The following is a 22,695-nucleotide window of genomic DNA, read 5'->3' as shown; positions in this document are numbered from 1 at the left end:
TTAATTTATATATTTAGGCTTAAGTAGTCCTTATTTCAAGAACCAGCCTTTTTCTTTGGTTAATTTAGGACACATTTATCCCAAAAAATTAGATAAATATTATAAAAAGTAACTCGACCGCCCGTTTATCTTAAGTGTTTACAGTTCGCCTAACTATACTCTCTCACTTTCATATCTAGATAGCACAAGATGAACAATTAATGCTCTTTAACTCTTTCTAATCCAAATGTTTATCTTTCGTGTCTACATACTATTATTACTATCGATTTCTTATTATTAAAGAGAAAGATTTTTCCCTCCGTCATGCGTAACTTTATTTTCGCGTAGAAAAAGATTCTATTAACTGGAAAAGGAGCATCACAGAAAACGAATTAAGTAGAGGAGTGGTTAATTAATTTAACCACTCCTTAACTCAAGTTAAATTAATTTACATTTGCGCTTGGACCTAAAAGGATAGAAAACGTGTGAAGAACACTCAACTATAAGTTAAATAGATTGGACAATGATTTGGTTTGTATCGTAGGTAAGTTTGGATCAATTGAACCTGAACTTGCACTGCTGTTGTTGTTAAATAAAGAAATCCTTTTTAGTAAATAAGGAGATTTCTACACTAGTGTAGTATCGGTTCGGATTTATTTAAATAAATCACATATTTTTTGAAAATATATAGAAAATACATATTGTAATTATGATAAATAGTAATTTGGTATTATGATAAATAATAAATAGTAAAATTAAAAAGAATTAATCTTATTTATGATTGAATTCTTTCTTGTTACCCAAACCTAAATTTCTAGCTTAAATGAGCAAATTACCACATTAATCTATTCGGATCCTGTGGTTAGAGCTACTGGAGTAATTTTGATTAATTTTATTGACCACAGAACATTGAAAATCTATTTATGAAATTTATTAATAGTGCAAAACCTACCACCTCAAATAAAAGCTCTAGTACTTAAAGATTATAAAAATATAGTTGTAGTTCTTTTTTCTGTTGGAAATGTACAACTGCATAGTTGCCCCTTATTTTTGTACCTCTTTCTTTTCATATGTCACCACTCACCCCTGGATCCATTTTTAGCGATTCTTCTCTATTTTTATTTTTTTTATATGAAATTTGTTTTTTGATTTGCTAAATCAGCATTTGAAAGCCACCTTTTGCCTCGGATATTCCACCTCTTTGCTGGAATATGAGAGAGCATAGGTGTTACATGAGAAATTATAAATTACTAAAGCCAAAAAAAGTCCTGTACTTTCTTGTATCAATGTCTAACTTAAACATATCCTTATATAAGTAATGCCTCTGCATTTGAATCCGCAGATTTTCTTAGATTTCATGAACTTTTTATTTTTATTACTTCATATTTTACCGTATAGTCCAACTTAGCTGTCCAAAATATTTACAAGTTGTAGTTCTGTTTGGTTAATGTAGCCATGTAGACCTCTCGTGTATATATTTTTATCTAATATCATCTTTTGTTTTAGGTTTTAACGGGATTTGACAAATGTGATATTTTGAGACAGGCGAATTGAAGTCTACTTTTGTAAAAATTTAGTAATATTAAAAGTTATTTGAAGCATGACAATATCAATGAGTTCACAGCTTATTACTAATTTGATGAATAACCAACGGCTAAGGTGGCATACAAAGAAATTATTGATATTTACTATAACTTTAAAGTCCTCTTTGAATGGCTTTCAGAATTTGGTTGAATTAATATATATTAAAAACCATTCACTTGAGATGAAAGCCTCTACGACGAGCAAAATCTTTTCAAAGAAAATGTAAATACTGCTATTAAAATTGAACGCAGAAACGTAAAGAAAAGAGAAAAATAAGAAGAGAAGTTTACGTTGAAGTTGCTGCATAAACAACTTGCATAAACAACTTGCAGAAGAAGAAAAGTCAAAAAGTACAATAAGCATGGTAAAGTAGACGCAAATGTAACAAATATGGTGCATCTATTATAGATCACTTTTAGTCATACGTCAACTCTGTATGTGAAAATAATGGCTTAATTACACATAGTCTAAATTATCCAAAAAAGTAAATTATTTAATAACCACTTGATTGACCTCTTGTAATTAATGATACTCTTGGTGGACCCTTCTAAATTGCTTTGTACGTAGTAGCGAGGGATCGAGAACCTGCACAATAATGGTCCGTGATCTGATGGCATTATAATTATTATATTTCTAAAAAATGCTGGTATACAGATAGGTGAACAGATAGGAAATATATGACAGATAGTGAAAAAAAAAATGAATGAATTGGGAAGCACAGAAGGATGTAGACATGTAGCCCTGAAGATGATGTCAGATCATGAAGGTTCTAAAGTAAGGCGACTTCTAATAAAGAGCCGACAAAGGATCAAAGACTTGCGGTAATCCTAACTGGGCATAACTACCTAAACAGGCATCTACACCTTCTTGGCTTAATAGAAAATCCACTTTGTCCGAATTCCGGTACAGGGGAGAAAACTTCATACAGCATATTAGGAATATGCGATAAGTGGAATAGCCTTAAAAGGAAAATGTTTGTAGTTACGATACACCAACAGGAAGATCTTAAAGATCTGGACTCTATTTGATTCTAAGGTTGGCGAAAAGGGATTTTAGGTCTATTTGCTGAGCTCTAGCTCCCTAGTACTACTAATTAGTTGGACCTTTAGGGAATACTTTTTCTAATAAAACATTTCCAACATGATGGAAAAATTGTACCATGTTTCGAATTTTTAATTCTGAAAGCAAGAATGAACTTGGAAAGTTCTGAGGCGATTCACTTATCTCTGTTATTCCCAAAATGTTTGAAGCCATTGTGATGAATTTTGCGAGACATATTAATTAAATGTTATACCTAAATAGCTTGGCTTCTTCAACAAAATATCCACGGCAAGCACTTGGCTAGATTTCAAACTTTGTATTATAAGATGTGTGGTATATGAAACTTCTGCTAATGTGATCAATTTTAATTTTAAAATATTAATCGCTCTTATATAAAGAGGATACAGTCTTATCTGCAGAACTAAATGTGTGAAACTCTCTGTAGGGCTTCCAAAACTGTATACTCTATCGCTTCTGGTGTTACAATCAGGAAATCATGAGGGCGACCTGCGAATGATCGTATTGAACAATCTTCTATGATATGTTTGATAGTTTCCATTGCATTTATTGCGGTCTTTGTTGGTGGCTTTTTTAAACGTAGTCGATTTCTGTTGGCGTCTTCGATATAGTTATGTATTGGGAGCTCTCTCTTGTTGACTATCTTTTTGTATTCATTTGTCAGCATATGGATTCGGTGGGATGTCACTCAGTTTTGGTACCCATTTAGTTGGAGTACTATCATTTTCATAATGTTTACTTGTGCGTCAACTTTTTTCACTTGTGTGCTATTAAGCCACACAGGAGCGCAGTACATTGCTGCAGAATGTACAAGTCCCAGGACTCCCAGGGCAAGGAGCTAAGTATGGGAGCCGATGCTCCCCATGACGACCCGCAGAGTTTCTGGATAATATTGTTTCTGATCTTTAGCTTTAGTGAGGTGCTCCTGAAACCATGTTGGAATGGCACCTAAGTATTTTAGGTTTTTAAACTGTTACCAAAATGACAACTAAGTATTCTGCCGGCCATTTTGTTGTTTAAATGAAAGGTTGTTTTGAAACTTTTGTTTTTACATTAGGTTGGAGCCTCCACCAAAGATAATACTACTGCCCGTATGTACAATGTATGTACCGATAATACTACTACCCGTAGTAGTATTATCTTTGCCTCCACTCATAAAAAAATTCTCATTATTTCCTCGGCCTCTACTAGTAATTTAGTTTAAATGTTCAACGCCCAGTGGTCAGGGTAGCAGACCTTAATTAATGTGCTTTCAGGTATATCTGCAATATACAGGCTAAACAGCAGTGGTCCGAGTACTGACTCCTGCGGTAAACCATTTTTAAGCTTTCGAGAGGTACTGATTTCTGTTCCTATTATTACTTGGAACGTTCGGTCGTTAACCATGTTCTCTATTAATCCGAATATAAGTTTGAATGGAATGGTACGTAAGAAATTTTTCTATGGAAGCCGGCTTCGATATATGTGGTTAGTGATAGTACTTGGTCGGTGCTAGCTGCACTGTTTTGGTCTGAAACTCGCTTGTTCAACTGGACTGTCTTGTAGTATCAGAGGGTTTATTCTATTGTAAATTAGTCTTTCTAGTGCTTTGTACATGATGATGGCAGTTGTGCTATTGATCGGTAGCTTTTTGGTTGGTCTGCGGTATTACCTGGTTTTACAATAGCAATCATTTTTGAGCGCTTGAATTCTCGAGGGTTTTTACTTGTTTGGGATGTCTGTAAAGAAGCGAGCTACGCCGGTCGTTGTGTATCTTCTGCAGTTAAGGGGAAATTCAGGATAGATTCCATCAAACCTTAGATCTTTCCCAGGGGTAATATCTTTAAGGGCAGTTGATATTTCTTCGGCAGTTATAGGGCAAAAATGCTCAGTTTTTGCTTGCTTCAGATTAAAGAGTTCTTAATTGTTCTTTTACTTTTTTCGTGTAAGCTTTATCTCTGGGAGCCCTGGATGTCATTACAATGTGTGATGCCACTGAATTGGGACTAATTGGAGCTTTTTATTTTTGAAAGAGGGCTTCCACCTCCAAGTTGTCTCAAGTAGAGTTTTGGTATAGTGTTTCACTGTTTTCTGACCATCCACTCTTTCCGGTATCCTCTTGCTATGTGCTTCCTAGCTGTGGTAATCACTGCTCTGAGAAACCGTGAATAGTTTTTTGCTGATAGGTGGTATCCATCCTAAGCATTTATCCAATTCTAATGAGAATTTTTGTCAGTCTGCCGCTTAAAGTTTAATCTTGGTCTTAGGATAGACCTTACCAGAGGGATTTGTGTTCTCTACGGTGATTGGGCGATGTTAGCTGTGAGAAAATTCCGAGAGTACTTTCCTTGCAGCTGCCAGAGGGATATTATTAGTGTTTGTTGAGACATAACATAGGTCAGGGTTACATTCCCTGTTACAGTTATGTCCCTATATAGCAGATTTAAACGAGCCCCTGTAGCATCAAAGTTTCTCTATTGACGTTCACGTCGTTTTCTCTATATTTCCACTGTTCCACGTGGTGGCTGTTAAAATTCCCAGGCATATATATACAACCGCATGTAGATATGTTTTGAGAACTTGTGTTGACAAGTTTTTAGTGGAGGTTTATAGATGTTGGAGATACTGATACTTTACCAATCTTTGTTGTAATGATTTATATGTTATTCTCGGACGATATAGAAACAACTGAGGCATTTCAAATATTGCTTTTGACGTAAGTAGCTATGCTATATGTTTAGTGGTATGTTGCGCCCAGCAGCTCGTAGCCTGGGATTTTTCCCCTTTTTTGCAGTTCTTTGATTCGCAGTGGGTTTCCTGAATTGCAACACGATTTCGTCATTTTTTAAAAGTTTTGATAAATACTGGCTTTTGGCGTAGCTTATTCCTTCTATATTGATCTGGCAAATTCGGACTGAAAGCCCAAATCTATGGTGTCCTGAGAAGAACCGTTAGTTGTGCTATGAGCCATTCATATGGGATATTTAGGTAATTTGGTAGTTAAAAACTTTTATTTATTTATTTTGTCGTATAGTCGGGAGATCTTTCGATTATCCGACTGCAAGTATGTGCTACTTAATTTAACGTTACCCAGGGTGCACCACGATATGCTGTGAAAACCCGAAAGCTTAAAAGAAAATGCAGGACTCTCATTTAGGCTTAGAGTTATTCTTTATGAATAATATTTTCTTCAGTTTCAAATTTTGTAGAGACTGATGATTTTAAGATTTTCTTAACTTGTTAAGTCAATAAAAGGTTCCTTAGATACTGCAAATGGAAACTTTGATCAGATAGTTTTAGATGAAGTTGGAACTTATTTTGACTCCAAGCTAACTTTCATCAACCCTTACTATTCTTAACACATTTTATGGAAACAAGTCTTTGGCACAAGTTTGTAAAATATCAAGTCATCAAGAAACAAAATGACTAATTTGGCACCAGGAAAGCTATACCTCTAGAGAAAAAAATCACTGAAGAAGTAGCAAAATATAAGTACAGGATATGAAATTATACATGAACAAATAGAGGCAATTATTCACAGGACCTACAAAAAGAATTAGTCTGGGAACGGCCCTATGTAGAATAGGTATGTTTTAAAATCATTTTAAAATGGAGAAAGCGCTATGTTTTGAATTCAAAGATTGCGTAAGAAATATTCATCTCCGGCATAGAACAAAACTACAAGACATATACAATGAATTACGATCCTATAATGCCAGTGGGCACAACATATTGCGAGATTCAAAGGCGACAATTGTTCAACAAGAATAATAAATTGGAGATCCCGCGAAGACAAAACCCTGTGGAGTAGTAATAGAGGCCTATGTGCAGCAATAGACAACAATCAACACCAGGATGGGTAATGATGATGATAAAAGGGGAAAAATAATTTTTATTTAAGATTCTGAACTTTCAAATTGACTGTTAATAGGATTCAGTTGCTGATAGCTCCAAGACGAACTCTCTTCACATAGTTCTTCATTGAGAAGCACAGGAGAAATTATGGCCACGAATATTTTTAAATAGACTGGAAACTCATTTTAATTTCTAGACATGGCTTCAACACTATTTAAGACTAGGCTATGTCAACAGTAATTATATTGTAATATGCATGATCTGTGTATGTTGTTTTGTATGAACTTTCTTATTTGTGAAACGGGCCCGTTCTTTTAATACCATTTTAGATTAAAAAGTAGTTATATGAATATTTAATTATATTAGTATAACTATGTGTCTTTATCGCTTTGTACTATTTGAAACATTTGCTTCTGAAATTCAATATAAAAAATTGGCTTAGCGATAATTTAAAAAGCAAGGGCATAATTTAAATGCACACGCTCTTATATTAATACCTCTTATGAAACAAATGTCTGCAATTGCAAAAACTTGAAGATAAGAGTAAAATATTATACAAGTGAAGTACTCAGTTAAAAGCATTTTTAAATATAATGAAAAACCCTAATGTTTAAATGAGCCACAAGTGCCCAAAGCGCTAATAAAACTTTGCCATAAAAAATTTTATTTATTTTTTCTCCCTAATCCTTTATTCCTAATTTTTACACTAAGTAATTTTAAAAGAGAATTTGAAAAATAAATATGTCTTATCCATAAGGATTTAAATAGGGGCATCATAATACGTATATCAGTTTTACGGCCCTCCAGGCGGTCCCCTATAAATAAACAAACCATACCTCGGCTTAGTGCGACCCGAATTTAAAATATGGAAGAAGCTTCCACTCTGGTATGTGGATTTCCAGAACATATGACGTATTTTATTTCAAAATAGATTGCTAAGCAATATTTCGTTTGGATAAGGGTTTATGACAAAGATAACATTGTAGACTGCACTTTTTAGGAGAATTTATAGCAGTCCGAATTAGGCAATAAAATTGAAATATAGATTTAAAGGTGACAATATGCGGAGAAGACGCGAGTTATGACCCAATTTTGAGGGTTTATTTGTTAGAATTATAATTATTATTTTTTATTTTTACGCTTATAATTAATAGATTAGGCGTATTTAGAATGGCATTAAAAAGATTATTGTAATTTTTCTTCCTGAACTTTCCGAGATCCGGTTTTTGAGTGAAAACAATTAAGCAAACTTAAGGAATTTTAACTAATGTAATTTGGTCGTCAGTCATTTGATATAGTCATTAGTTAGGTCTTTCTAATTGAATAACAATTGCCCTTTTGCGTGTAACAATTTCCTATTTTTCGGCTTGAAGAGCGCTCTAACCCTTGAAAGCTGAAAAGAAGATTTGGAGAAAAGCTAACTAAACAAAAAACGAGAATCGTTAGAAGTGTCTGCAACCATCCGAATTCCAGCAACTATCATATAGTACTAAGAATATTAAGGCTAGAAGGTTCTGGGAATATATACACTAAGACTAAGCTAGGCTAATCTAACAAATACAAATTGTGGCTAAAATATTATTACTCCTCACTTTCGCAAAAACGGAAACAAAACTAACGACTCCGAAATTTCATAACGCCAACCAGAATCCTGGACTGTAACCGCTTAAAGTTGATCATTTACAAAATGCTATTGGTCTTTTGTACAAACTTTTGACAGCAGTAACATTTTAATATAATATATGTTATTAATAATATATTACTAGTAATCTGGCTCAAAAAGATGCTGAAAAATATGAAAAAGTCATTTCAGAAATAAAAACAAAATCAACATCAAATTACTATATCTTTCTATATGTATAGTAATTTGTGTAACATTTTGAAAGCATAATTAAAAACCAATCCCATAAATATTAGAAACTCGTATTAAATAATTAGATATGATAATTAAAAACACACACTTAAGCAATACTACTTTCTCATAATTTATCTCTGTTCATCCAAGTAATTAATGTATATAAAAATATTTATAAGATCCTCGAAACCGTCGAGACTACAAATAGAAAGAAATAGCTCCAGCCTCAAATATACATTTGTAACAAAAACAGTTGTCTTTAAAAAAGACAGAAACTCGAACAATAAGGTGGGTGTGTATACAATAGTATAACTACAATATTCTATTTCAACGTATCTTTCTCCTAGAATTCAACTCTAACTATATTATCTACACCCAAGACTTCCACATTCGTAAGGACGTGATTTTTGCTGAAATAATATCACATATCGTATTTCTTCCTTAGGGCAGAGCAAGAAGAACCAATGTTAAAAACGCAAAAAAAAAATATATGCCATCTATTGAAAAAAGGGTAAAATTATGTATCTCTTATAATGTAAGTAGCAAAATATATTATTTTTGCTAAAATTGGAATATTTAAGCATGCACAAATTGTTCATTAAATTATTACGTTTAAATTATTCGACTTAAAAGACCGATATTAAAATTTCATACGATTTATGACCCGGTGAGTAAGGATATAATTTTAATAAAAGTACATAACTGTTGAAATTTTACAAATTCCCTAAAAACGAGCTGAACATCTCTGAAACTGAGAAACGAGCTCTTGCAGCTCACGAAATTAGGTAAAATTATTCAAACGTAATAGCGAAATAATGTGGGCTTTTACAACGGCTGCTACGCTTCTCGAATTAGGTAAAAATAATATATTTTGAGATCTGCATGCACATTCAAAAATATTATTAAATTTTTGTTGAAAGGATTCAAGTTATCGTGTTCGTTCCGGCAAGAGGATGCTTTTCGATACGAGCTTTAAATAAGAGCTTAACGAAAAAATATTTGCGTCAAAAAATGCCTTTGTTTAAGCCGCCTCTGTACCCAGAAATATGACTTGCTAAGTTATTTCAATCGCCAGGTAGTAAGGACGCTCAATAAATTTGACAAAAATCCGATAAATTATTTAAAAGACATAAGCAAATATGTATACTTAGAGGAACACATTTAGGGCTCTCTATCTCGGCTATCATCAACTTTTGAAATAAGGTAAGTTTAGTTAAATTGACTTATTTCGAGCCTCTCTACTCGTATATCTGGCGAAGAGTTGTAAAGATCATCTAGAGAGTGTATAGGTCAGCTGGTTATTTTATAGTTTTTTAAAGTCTATTTTATTTTAGACAATAAATGATATGTCTTTATGAAAAATACTTTAAAGCAAAATATAACTTTATGAATATAGGTATTAAGAAAAAGAACTTATCGTTTATCAAATATTAATAAATGATTATCAGTTAATTATTAATGGGCTTCAGTTGTGTACTTATGTATCCGACTCGAAGGATCATTGTGACTTAACAAAAACATATTTCAATATATTAAGAATGAATTTTCTTAAACGATTGTCTTTATTGCTTCTTATCATTTTCTTTCCATTTAGCATGTAGTAGTTTGAAGAAGTTTCAAATTGCTACTCTTGCAGGTTTGATTATCAACACATGCACAGCAATTTATAATTCTCTTAGTTTAAACATCTTATTCGACATTGGTATATCAGTTATAAAATAAAATTCACAAAACTTTTTTGTCAGCCTTTTTTTAAAGGGGTTAAAAGATAGTAGAAAAAAGGGCATAATTTTTCAGATAATTATACAGACTCGCAAAAAGTCGCACATAATATCTGTAACTTTTTAATTACCTCGTAAACAACAAAGTGCTCTTAATGGAAGTTGTTAAGTAAATTATTCCCCACATATATCTACCTAAATGGATTTTTTTGGCATTTCTGGTTTGGCTGAATTGGAGACCAACTTTTTTTTTTCAATGAAACATCCTGACTGTGATTGCATATTTGGATTCTACTGAAAAAAACTATGATTTTTTCTTGTACTGAAAATGTTCACCCATTCAACCCTTTCCAACATTTTTTAAAAGGAACTAACAGCGCGACCTAAAACAGCAACCGGAGGAGAAAAAGCTTTAGATATCATGCCCTTAATATAAGAAACTCTAATACAATATGCCAGGGCATTAACAACAGATTATAATATATTTTATCAGTATATAAAAGAAAAATTTATTTAGGAAGGAGAAGTTGCCGTCCTATAAGATAAAATTGAGGCATCAGTTAATTGGTGTAAGAGCGTAACTTTAAAAGCAAGCTATTAAAGGAAAGATGCGATATCAATAATAACTTCGCAAGACACATCATTTTTTCGGATGAAGGTACTTTTCCTTTAAATCGGATTGTTATTAGATACAATTATTGTTATTGGTCAGCTGAGAATACTCACTGATTCAGAAAGTTTATACTTAAAGGCACCCAAAATGTTTGGCGGGCAATAGTTAGTCATCCAACTATGAAAATTACATTTATTGCAAAGTCATTGGCGAGCCTATTAGTATATAATTCATTGAAAAGTTGTCAAGCTTTATCTTGTGATCTATTCATATTTCCGTAACTGCTCATTATTAAGTTTTCAATCTGTTGTTGTTTATTAAAATAAGCCATAGTGTAAGTAAATTAATAATCTTCTTAATCAGGAACTTAAAATAGTTGTGTGTCACTATTTTAAGTTCCTGATTGATTTTGATAGTGACACCTCTTAAGTCACTATCAAGTAAACATCATGACTTAAATGTCAAGTAGTAAGATAGGTACACCAAATAAAGCCTGGCTCTTAATAAGATCCACCATTCGTTTTTCGTTCGTAATGATGTAATGTATAACACAATTTTTTTAAAACCCTGATTATATAAATTACTATGTGCCTAATAAGGTATAATTTATTCTATGCTTTGCAAGCAAATATTCTTTATTTGAATCTGGTAAATATTACAAAGATCAAGAACTGTTTAATATTATTATAAAAGTGGTTGCAAAAATATTTTATTCTGTATAAGCCTTAGGCATAGGATAGGCACAGTCTGTACCCATATTTCTTAGAAATAACATTTTTTAATTTTTTTTTAATATGCATAAAAGCAATATTTTCTTAAATGAGTCACATATATTCGATAATTGAATAGAAGTCTATATTTCGTAGGAGAATGTGTATACATATAAAGATTACAAAATGGGGAAGTCTTTATCTCCAGGAAAAATGCATGTAGGTGATTTCGTTAAATGTATTATGCATTTCGGCTGTGTAAACAGCCATCATCAGATACTAAAATAAAATACAGGTAATTCAAGACAATTTTAAAAAGGAGCTTATTCGCTATAACATTACAGGTTTAGAACTTCCCAGAACATCACAAAAACATATACGTTCAACAAATAAAACTCAAAAAAAACTACCAGTTATCGGGAATAAAAACAACAATAAATAAAATAATTAAAATTAAATTAAAAATATTGTACAATAAGGACATCTACGATTCAAAATATAAAATTTAAAATGCCTCTAAGAAGTCCAATTGTAACCCTTTCTCACAAACATGCAGAACCTCAGTGTTAGGTCCCGGATCAAAATTATGGCCAGACTCTAATATGTGGTTCGCAAAAGGAGAATTGGTATTGCTAATAAAAGTATTTTTATTTCGGGTGATAAGTCTTAAATGTTCGTTGACTGAACATATATTCGAATTATCCTTATGAGTTACCCTGTGGCAGTTACTAAAGTTGACATAGTTTCACGATTTATGACTTAGAACTTATCTTCGAAAACTGCTTTTGCCAATAAAAACATGAATCTAAAAATTTTTAAAATAAAAATGTTTATCTCAAATATACAATTTTTGTCCAGCGCAAGGGTCGGGACAAGTAGTCGGATACATATAAAATGGCTTAATAAACAGGCGACTCTTAAGGGAGTTGGGTGTAGATGATCTTTTGTGGCTAAGATTTTATCTCTAATAAAGGAAAAGCAATGTCAGAGCCTCTGGATGAAATATTATGTGATACACTGCTCTTTTCTCTATAAGAAAAATTAATATGACAATGCAGTAGAACATGCAGAAGCGCATAAAGGCATATTCCATATCTCAGATAAGATTTGGAGAGACACGTCTCATGCTAAAAAAGCGAGACCAACCTTATTACTTACAAGCAACTCAACATACTGAAGAGACTTTAGAACAAACATTGCTAATGTGTGATAAAATTTTTCGCATACTGTCAATATACAAGCCCAGAAATTGATAGGTCTATGGGATGTAATAACTCTCAATAACAAGTATAAAACAGAAATTAAAATGAAAACGATAGCTTTTCTTCTACTCTCAACTATAACCTGGCTGAAATTGAACGATTTGAAAGTAAAGATGGCCAAGACGTGCGACGTATTACATTTTCCTCTCAGCGGTAAATGAGGAATCGGGGAATCAATAAAGTAATGACATTCACTCTGTAATACAACGCTTTGCCGATGAATTTCTGTTGCGTGTTAAAGCATGGATATTTTAGCACCTAAGAAAGGAGTTTGCAAGCTTTGGTAATACTCAAAAAATAATATTAAGTTAGAAGTTAAACATTTTTATTTATAGTTTCAATACGTTCAACATCGTACTGAAAATTTTGCATATTACTTTCTGAAATGTTAAAAGAGGAAAGTGGTATCAAATCACAGTTCGACTTCTTTTAATTCATCGTTAGTTTGTATCTAATTACAAATTTGCTTCATACAGTTTGATATGATATACAATCAACTTGTATTAAGTACAACTTTTCAAGAACCCCAAATATTACATTACTTGGACTTTTGGTGTCCCTAAAACTAAACAAAGCTGCACTGAAAATATTGTGAATACTAATAATCTCCAACATTCTAGTCTTCATGACTTTGTCGCTTATTTTATCACATCCTTTAAAAATATATTTATAAATAGATAGGGAAATATATTGCAAAGAAAATCCTCTTCAAAAGATATGTTAATTGCATTAACAAGGATATTGTAAGCAGAATCTTGTAAATTAAGAAATGCCTTAATTGCATTTGCATACCAACCTGAATTTTGTTTGTTTTTAACAAACTTAATTATTTTTTAAGTGCACTAATGGCCTGATAAAAAAGCACTAAGAACCTTAACGAGTCAGAAAAGTGAATTTTTAATTGTCATTATATCTTTGCAAATTTATTACTAATTGAGCAAAAGTGGTTATATTATGAATTATTTATTTCATGAGCAGCCAAATAAAATGATTTGGATTATAAAGAAATATATTTTTTTAAACTAAGAAGGAAAAAGACATTATTCTTGCTTCCATATGCATATTGAGATTGAGTATAATTTTAGAATGATCTGTTTTTTAAGTAAGCGTTACAAACAGATACTTTGACGTTTTTATGTTAATACACTGATACTTGGGCACTGATGTTACCACATCTGATAGGTTGTTCTTACTATGATTATCGAGTTGTTGTTTTTCCAGTAATAATTCTCCATTTTGTTTTCATTGTTTATTGTTAAAATTGCAGAAAGAAAGCAACCATGCAAGTTCATTTTCTTAGAGTAGCCTTAAAATTTAAGAGTAAAATTAATTTAAAAAGCATGTTCTGTGTCGAAAAAAATTATTTTTGGAAGAAACCCAAAATAATGTTTTAGAAGCAGTTGTTCAGCAACCTGAGGTATCAGAGCACAGGGTAACGAGGTAAATCAAAAGAAATGTAGGAGTAGCTAAATCCACAGTTCAATTTATTTCGTGTAAAGATATCACCCCTATAAATTTCCGATGTGCCAAGGACTTAAATTAAGGGATTTCGAACGGCGCCGGCATTTTTGTGAGCGGCATTCACGCGCGTGTGAAGATTTTAATTTCCTTTTCAAAATAATACGGTGGGAAGAATATTGGTCATTGTTAATGATTATTTTAATCATCGAAATATCATTAAAGCTTGTTTTGTAGAGCTTATCATCAAAATACGCTAGTTAAAGAAATATCCAGACATCACGTTTAGGCTTCAATATGTAGTGTAAACTTTTAGGAACATCAAGTTTTGAATCTATTATTCAAAACTCTTTTGAACCTAAGCAGCAGTTACGAGAATGTGTAACGGCCTTATTTAGGAGTATTACATCACAGAGGTTGCATAATGTTTTGAGTTCTACCGTTAGAAGATCATATATGTAAGGAATAATGAAAACCTGTTTCAATTGTCGAAACAGTGGACTGCCAAGGCAGTTATGCATATGTCTCCTGATGGACCCGTCATGCCCAAACCCATTATAAATTAAATACCTATTATAAATTAAATAAAAAAATGCTTTAATTTATATGATTTTTTAGTTTTAAATGTTAATAAATATTTTTTGAATATTACTGGAATGATAATTATTTAAAAAAAATTACATGACATATTAGGTAATACTTAACAGAGGCGTAATAGCTATTTACATACGTCAAAGTACTTGCTTGCAATGCTTCCTTAAAAAAACTAGAAAAGCGCATTTTCATTTTAAGTTAGAAAAAAGTGCATTCTGATACTTCGTTCAATTCTTAATAAAAAATGGAATCCAATACAGGGTGAATTTTATTTTGCGCCATATAAAAAAATAAAAACCTCTTACAGGCACTAAAAACAAAATACTTAGTGTAACAATAAATAAATTCTCATAATTTTCGATTTTTATTTCTCAAAAACTAGATTTAAAAAAATATATCTGTCTTACCTTAAAATTAAATACTGAAGGGAATACTTTCAACGAATAACTATTTTCAATTTTTAATATATCAATATCTTGTAAGCCTTCAGTAGGAAGCGTAGTTATAGATGTGTCAGACAAATCTCTAAAAAAAAACAAAAACGATGATAACAATGAATGTCAATGTATATTTTACAGTAACTTACATCATTCTAAGATCGTGCAGCTTTCGAAAAGCTTTTTTGTGTAACACTTTTAACTTAGTATTACCCCGAAGAGTTCTGTAAATAACATGCCAGTATAAATCTTGAAGCCGTAGTATACGGTTTGAAGTATTTTATATTACAGTTATAGATGTAGGATATTACATTTCCAATTTTTCTACTCGAGTACGTATCATGTACATAAAAATATATATACCGAATTTATTTTCATTCAGAGTAAACTTACATTGAAGCAATTTGTGAATCCATAAACGCATCTTCTTGTACCATTTCTATCTCGTTGTAGCTCAATATCCTAAATTTTTTTTTATCAAGAAATGTATTAAATTACTCGTATATTAGGTGTACTTACAGTTGGCTTATAGCAATGCCATTGAGGTCCCTAGATGATATTTTCCTGACTTTGTTATGGTCCAAGTCCCTAAAATACATATTAAGGTTTGTTTAAAGTATATGCGGGATGAATTAGTAATTAAATGCACTAAAATTTTGGACCATATAATTTTCACCAATGTATTTGACAACAGCATAATTTCTACTTGTTTGATAAAATTCGAAATTTATGATTCAAAATCAATAACAGCCCACTAATAAATGAAAATTCACTTACACCATATTCAGAGCCGAGCTTAAATTTAGGCCGTTCAAATTTGGGACGTGCTGAAGCCCTGTGTACATAATTCGCCTGGAATATAAGTGAATTTCAATGAATATACGTTCAAAAGGTTATGTGATGTTGAACAATTAAATAGGAGTTTTTTTGCAGGATAAATTATGCAAACAACATATTATTTTTATTCCTATATTATTTTATTATCCCCATATTATTTTTACTATTGATTTTACATGTTTTATCAGTGAAAATAATAGATGCAGCTGGTTAGTGTAGTTTTGATGTTATTTTGAGGTCCGTGATAACCTGAAAAATTAATATTATGAGAAAAATCTATGTCTTGAAAAATCGATCATTACGCATAAAGAGATGCTTAATGGGGAAATATAGTAACGCGCACGCGTGCATTTCGTGGGCTCTGCTACTCGTCGGCTACGTGGTTGTTTTTAAGTACGACGTTAATAAGTGTCTCTCAAAATGTTTATTATGCTGTGTATTGCATAATGAAAATTAAAACGGTATTTTAATAAATATAAAATATAAATGATAAAAGTAGAACATTTTAAAAACTACCAAAATAAAATGAAAACTTAATAAAAAAATTAAAAGTTAATTCTTCAAATAAAAACTCAAAGAATCATAAAAGCCATTTCGTATTTCCAAAAGAGTTTCTGGTGAAATGAAATTGGCATATTCAATAATTTTCTCTCATAACTCCTCAAAATTTGTCGGTCTACTAAATTCGTGTTTGTAAATGTTTTCTCCTTAAAATAATCCCATAAATTATCAAAGATGTCCCAAAATTACTTTAATTTTGGGACAAAATCTCGAGATCTAGAAGGTCATTTAATATCGTCAGTCGCACTAATAAGACGATTAGATAGTATTGGTAAAAATTATTTGGCTCTAACCGCATTACAGCCGATATATGTCTCTCAGCATTCCATTTTGCCCGTAATACAGTCAGGTTTCAGAGAGCAACACAGTAGAACTGCTGCCCTTATTAAGATATTTGATGATATTATTGGATCTTGAGATGTTCGGGCAAGTTCGTGCTTGGTCCTTCTTTATAATAGTAAGGCATTTTTAATACCATCAAGCTTGATATACTATGGTAAAAATTGAGATACTTTGACACTCGGTAATTAATTCGTAAAAAAGATACGCAGTGACTATACAAGGTGTGTTGAGTGCTTTCTCGGGTTTATTTAAAAAAGGAAGGAAAGAAAAAATATCGCGGCAGGTGGCGTGCTAGCTTTACCAAGTATGCGAACGAGCTAGAGCTTCTGCTGGCTGCGGAAATTGCTGACCTCCCGTCGGTTAATGTAGCCTGAGAAATGTTGAGTGCTAAATATGAGGCCCTCGTAACGGCAGAGAATGAGACTTGTAGTTGTTTTATGGAAATTGCTGAGACAAGTGAAAAGGATTTAGCAGCTGAAATGGATTCAACGGACACTTACAAAAAGCGGTTTGTAGTTTTGAAACTTAGGTTACAGAGCACACAGAGGTCGGGGATGACCATGTCACAAAGTGAAGCTGATGATGACAGTGACCGGGGATCTATGGTGGGTAACACAAGCAATCTAACTGGTAAGCGGAAATTTTAATTAGCCCGAATAGAGCTAACTAAATTTGATGGTAATATACGTGAATGGTTGAAAATTTGGGGACTGTTCGGAAAAATTGATTCGGATCCGGATATTGACGCTAACGATAAGATTTAATACAATTAACAGTTCCGGGTAGTAGGGCAAGGGAGTTAGTTGGACGTTATCCGGCGATCGGTGAAAATTTAAAAAAAAAAGTGCATGCTTTAAAATTGCGTTTCGGACAATAGGATCCTTAGATAGAGGTGTACGTTCAGGAAATGCTCATTCTGATAATAAATAACGCGATTTCCAAAAATAAAATGGATTTATCATCTTTATACGATCGATTAGAAACGCAGTTAAGGGCATTGAAAGCTTTGGGGGTTACGTTGTTCGGCAATGTTGTTTCCCTCCATTGAATCATGTTTACCGTCGGAGTTATTGCAGGTTTGACAAAGGTCGCGGGTTAGTGTTCCGGATAACCCAACTATAGAATTTCGACTTGAAAGTTTATTGAAGTTTCTTAGAAGTGAAGTAGAAAGTGAGCAATGGATAAGGTTGACTGCTCAGGGTTTAGGGTTTTCTGCTGCGTCAAGAAAATATTTATTAATTACAAGAAAAATTAAATCTTACGAAACAACACTACCTACTGCTGCTCGATTGATGAATTGCGATGTAACAAAATGCATCTTTTGTAACGGGGCGCATACTAATGATAGTTATTTCAAGGCACAGAAGTTCTCGCTTGAGCAAAAGAAAATAGTGTGTAAAGAAAAGAATATTTGTTTTAAATGCCTCAAGGTTGGTCATTTATCTATGAGATGCAAATCTAGAGTCAAATGTATCGTTTGTGGACGAGCGTACGTAGCTTTAATGTGTTAGAAGGTTTCTATGAGTAGAACAGTTCCAAATAGTTCCATGACTTCTAATTGTAACGGTAATAAAGAAGCCGCCGAGCCGTCGAGAAGTATTGCCGAGAAGCCGCCGAGAAATATTGCCGAGCAAACGTTGACAAATAATGCGGAGTAAAATACGTGCGCTCATAGACACTGGTTCACAAAAGTCATATGTTTTAGAATCTACTGTTTCTCATTTAGGATATGCCTCCAAAAAAGAAGAATTGATTTCCCATATACTTTTTGGAGGAGTTGTCACTCTGATACTATACAAATGTTACGATATTCGACTTTGTCACGAGAATTATGCATGTAAGTTTGACGTATTGAAGCAGTAACCTGCTGGTTCATACTGGTTGCACGGAAACCGCGCAGTTCTAAAGACTAGGTGACATTGTATTAATCGGAAACGACCAAGAAAAACGTGTCGTATTATTGAACTTATTCGGGGTAAAAACGAACAAGTCTTAAATAGCCGAAAATTTTTAATTTCATTTTGGACAAAAATGTTAATATCTTTCTCCATTCAATACATCCTCAAATATAATAGGCCAATTATGTTTCTTCTAAGTATACCCAACCATACGGTAAACCCAAATTCTTCTTGAAAACGTTGACCAAGAAACCAATTACAATAATTTAACCGTCTTACGTGATCGTTTTTTTATAAATATTTTTAAAGTGCGGCGAGCTGTCTCAAGGTTAACTCCAATTTCACTTTGTATTTGACTTTATATTTAAAATAAAATATTTAAGTCTCTATTCCACTTTTTTAAATATATGAAGAAATAACAAACGTCATTTGAAAAAAAACATGCAAGTAAAAACAGTTAATGGTTATTGACAACAACAAAAAAATAGTAATTAAATATGCGCATGTCTACAATTTCTAAATACCACCACACTTAGCTAAAACAATTGCTAACTCGGTGTCCATAACCATCTACACGATTTGCATTAAAATCACTTTTAAATATCATTTGTCAATAAAATCTCAACTTGTCGCTGAAAAGAAACTTTTAATGCGCAGCGAGTGGCGTAAAAAAATATACAGGGCTCCATTAAAAATAAGAAAGTTGTGGTTACTTCCAGTTAAACCTAAAGTTAAAAAAATACATTTTTTTATGTAGATTAAGCAGAATCATGGCTTATCTATAAATCCAAAATGAAAAAAAGTTAAAACTCAAAAAAATGAGAACCATGGTTGCTGTGCTACCCGACTAATATCCACAAACCATACTAATACTGCTGATTAGTGCTGAGACACCATAATTCCCTATATAAATAGAAAAAGTATTATTAATAATTAACATGAGATCCGTGTCAAAGCTAGTTGCTGTTCGGCTAATTGTTCAATTTAAAGTTAAGTTTTAATTAATCACTTATACAGTGTGTGTAACTCTTTTGTAGAAAATAAAAGTTTTTTTAAAAGGAAGTTTGCCGGCTTCTGTATTAAATTCTCGGTATACCAGGCCACCGCGCTGCAACTTAAAATTCAATTTTTTCCAGAAAACTTTCAATAACCGCCATCCCAAATATTATCGTAATAATTTATAAATATTTTCACACAAAGAAGTTTTAACAAGGATTTATGGCACTTATCAAATAAAGAGGTGAGGGGAATTTTCATCTTGAGTGAGAAAAATTGCTAAAAGTCGACTCTGGATAGACTGACTTTTTTTAAACAACTGTTGTTTAAAAGTTCCATTAATGCTTTAATTTTATATGGTAAATATATTGCTCTTAGCTTTTGCTAAAATCTACAAGGGAGCGTTGACTTGGAATTAATTCTATTCGATAAGTTATTTCAAAAATCTCAAAAGCATGTTAAATCTCAAATGTGTTAAAAAAGGCGGGTTTGGGACTTTTTAAAAGCAGTAAAGACTTTTTAATAGACTTTTATTAAAAGCAGGGAACCAAGCTGAACAGGCTGGTGAAACCCGCATTCGGATATCACTACTCAAATTAAAGTTATTAAAAAAAATGTGATCATTAGGAAATAAAAATACAAAAATGTGTATAATATAGCACTTAACAAAATTCCGTTTTCCACACAATAAAATATTAAATATACATCTCTAATATTGAGAGCGATTGCGGGATTTAGTAAAATAATTTTTTATAATTTATTATAATCAAAAATCGAAAAAATTCAGCTAATCTCGGCCAAGACTTAGTCGGATTGTAAAGAAATATTTAACTATATATAAACTTATAGTTCAATTTTTGGGCAAATTCAGAAAAATATCCAGGCGCAGAACCGATGATCCTGTCCGAGAAATTATAAGTTTATGTTTAATTCATAATTATTGAGTGTAGTTGGCTGTATCAGGCTGGATATCTCGAAGATGTTTAAAATATCGTAATGATATATTTTTAGTACAGTAGCTTTTGTTATTTTAAGAAAGAAATCATTTAGAGAACTTTCCTGTCTCACTCTTACTTCTAGTAGCATTGATACTTTTCAACAATGCAAAAACAAAATTTAAACAAACGTCGAACATAAAAGCCGATCGTAGAAGATTTTCAGTTTAGACGTTAGAGAAGATCTGAAATGTATTACGTCTAAACTGAGAATCTGCTATGGTCTGCGTTAAGAAGTTATTCTTAACCACTATTTCTTAAATTACACCAATAAACAATAGCTACTAAGTTCCTAATATTCTTCAATAGAATAATATAATAAACTAGAACTAGTAATTTTAAGCAAAGAAACGCGAAAAGAAAATATGATTTTCTTTTTTACAAAATATCGTAACGATATTGGCAACGCCGCCAATACCACCAGTTCTTCATCATTCCGGAATAATACAAGCGGGCATACGGCATGACATCTCTGGAGATGGATGGAAGCTTAGCGAATCTTCCGAACAGCCAAGTATATAAGAAGCCGCGTCGCCGCGCCGGTGGAAAGTCAGTTGATAATTCAATTCGGAATATTGGCGCGATATTTAAATCGGACATAAATACGATGTAAATAAATATTTCTAATAGACGGGTGCTCGTGTTTAGTAGTATAAATATGTAAATAAATCAGTTGACTAGTTTCGTTTATCGATAGTTTTAATTCACACCTAGCGAACGGTTCTTTTCATACCTAAAAACGCTACAATATCTTCTTTTTGAGATATATTTTATTTCATCACTTCCACAATAGTTTTTATATATTTAATTTATTATTCAAAGCTCAAAATACCTCACTAATTTTCTTTTTAAGTGTTTAATTCCCTATTTTTATTTGAAAGCACTAAAACACTGCTTAATTCTTATAAATGCAAAATAATTAATTTTTAAATGAACTCTTAATCTAAGGCATTTTAAATAAAGCGAAGAAAATCCGAAATTAATGGAACTTTTATATCTAAATCCGACGTCACTTTACTATTTCAATAGAAAAGCTAGGGAGCTTAATTAAAATAACACCTACAAAGCTTTTATTTAACCGGCTGTTAATTAACATGTATTTGCATCTCCTTTTATTTTATTTTTAGCTTATACAAGCTAATAATTGGTTTTAGCTTGATATTTTCAAATCCTGCAATTTTGGAACGTTTGCGTTATTGCCAATTTTTCTTTAATTAACATTTAATGCCCTTAAACAATTTTCTGGCATTAGAACGTTAAATATCTGTTTTTATTAAATATACGTTTCTCCCAAAACTAAACCAGAAATTAATATGTTTTATAATAAATTATACAGGTGCTGCTTATTAATCAGTCTTCATAAATAAACCTAGTTTCTATAATATAATTTACTTAGTCTGAACTTAATCTCAATAAAAATGCTCTTGAAGTAGTTAGTATTTAATTAACATTTAGAAGTTCTTTTGGTGAATATTTTTGTCCCCCTTAGAAAGTAAGCTTTCATAAATAAAAGGCGAGTGTGAAAATATATGTTATAAATTAAGCTAAAAAATAATTCAAACAAAGCAAAACACTGTATAAATTATAATTTAATTGGATATTATTCTAATCTTGTAACCCACTTTTTTACACAATGGTTAAGTGCAGTGAATTCTTAAACGTATATTAAAATATAATGGATAAACTATCAGGATAAACTAATGGAGAAACGTATCGGAATTTTTTCTAAATAAAAAGTGATAGGGTTGATTGTTTTGCTCCCTTTAAAAACATCTCGTATAGTGTACTTGTATGAGTAAGTATCACACACTGATATGATTTCTGAAGTAATATTTTTTTTACAATTATTCGAAAAAGAAACATCTTGGATTTTCTTGAAAATTTTTTTTTTAAATCAGTTATTAAAAAAATAGTCTTTTTTTAAATTTAACCAATTGTGTCTCACAATCTCACTGTTTAC

The 22,695-nt window shown here is 31.9% G+C and overlaps 2 protein-coding genes across 6 annotated transcripts in view; one reads left to right on the top strand and one right to left on the bottom strand.

The window, feature by feature from the left end:
• The window catches only part of LOC126735474 (dual specificity protein phosphatase 23-like), a 162,172-nt gene that overhangs the window by 33,565 nt on the left and 105,912 nt on the right, over positions 1-22,695 (top strand). The gene's annotated exons all lie outside the window — the stretch shown is intronic.
• Positions 1-22,695, bottom strand: part of LOC126735467 (lutropin-choriogonadotropic hormone receptor-like) — a 98,086-nt gene that overhangs the window by 22,538 nt on the left and 52,853 nt on the right. For all 4 annotated transcript variants that reach the window (XM_050439457.1, XM_050439460.1, XM_050439458.1 and 1 more), the window contains 5 exons: positions 15,884-15,958; positions 15,626-15,694; positions 15,500-15,568; positions 15,256-15,330; positions 15,077-15,194 (listed from right to left, as the gene is read on the bottom strand). In XM_050439457.1, the coding sequence (XP_050295414.1) occupies positions 15,077-15,194; positions 15,256-15,330; positions 15,500-15,568; positions 15,626-15,694; positions 15,884-15,958 (406 nt within the window). The remainder of the gene's footprint in view (positions 1-15,076; positions 15,195-15,255; positions 15,331-15,499; positions 15,569-15,625; positions 15,695-15,883; positions 15,959-22,695) is intronic.

This window comes from Anthonomus grandis, chromosome 4, assembly GCF_022605725.1.
Source record: "Anthonomus grandis grandis chromosome 4, icAntGran1.3, whole genome shotgun sequence".
In the NCBI taxonomy this organism is placed as follows: Eukaryota; Metazoa; Arthropoda; class Insecta; order Coleoptera; family Curculionidae; genus Anthonomus; species Anthonomus grandis.
This window is presented reverse-complemented; position numbering and strand designations above follow the sequence as displayed.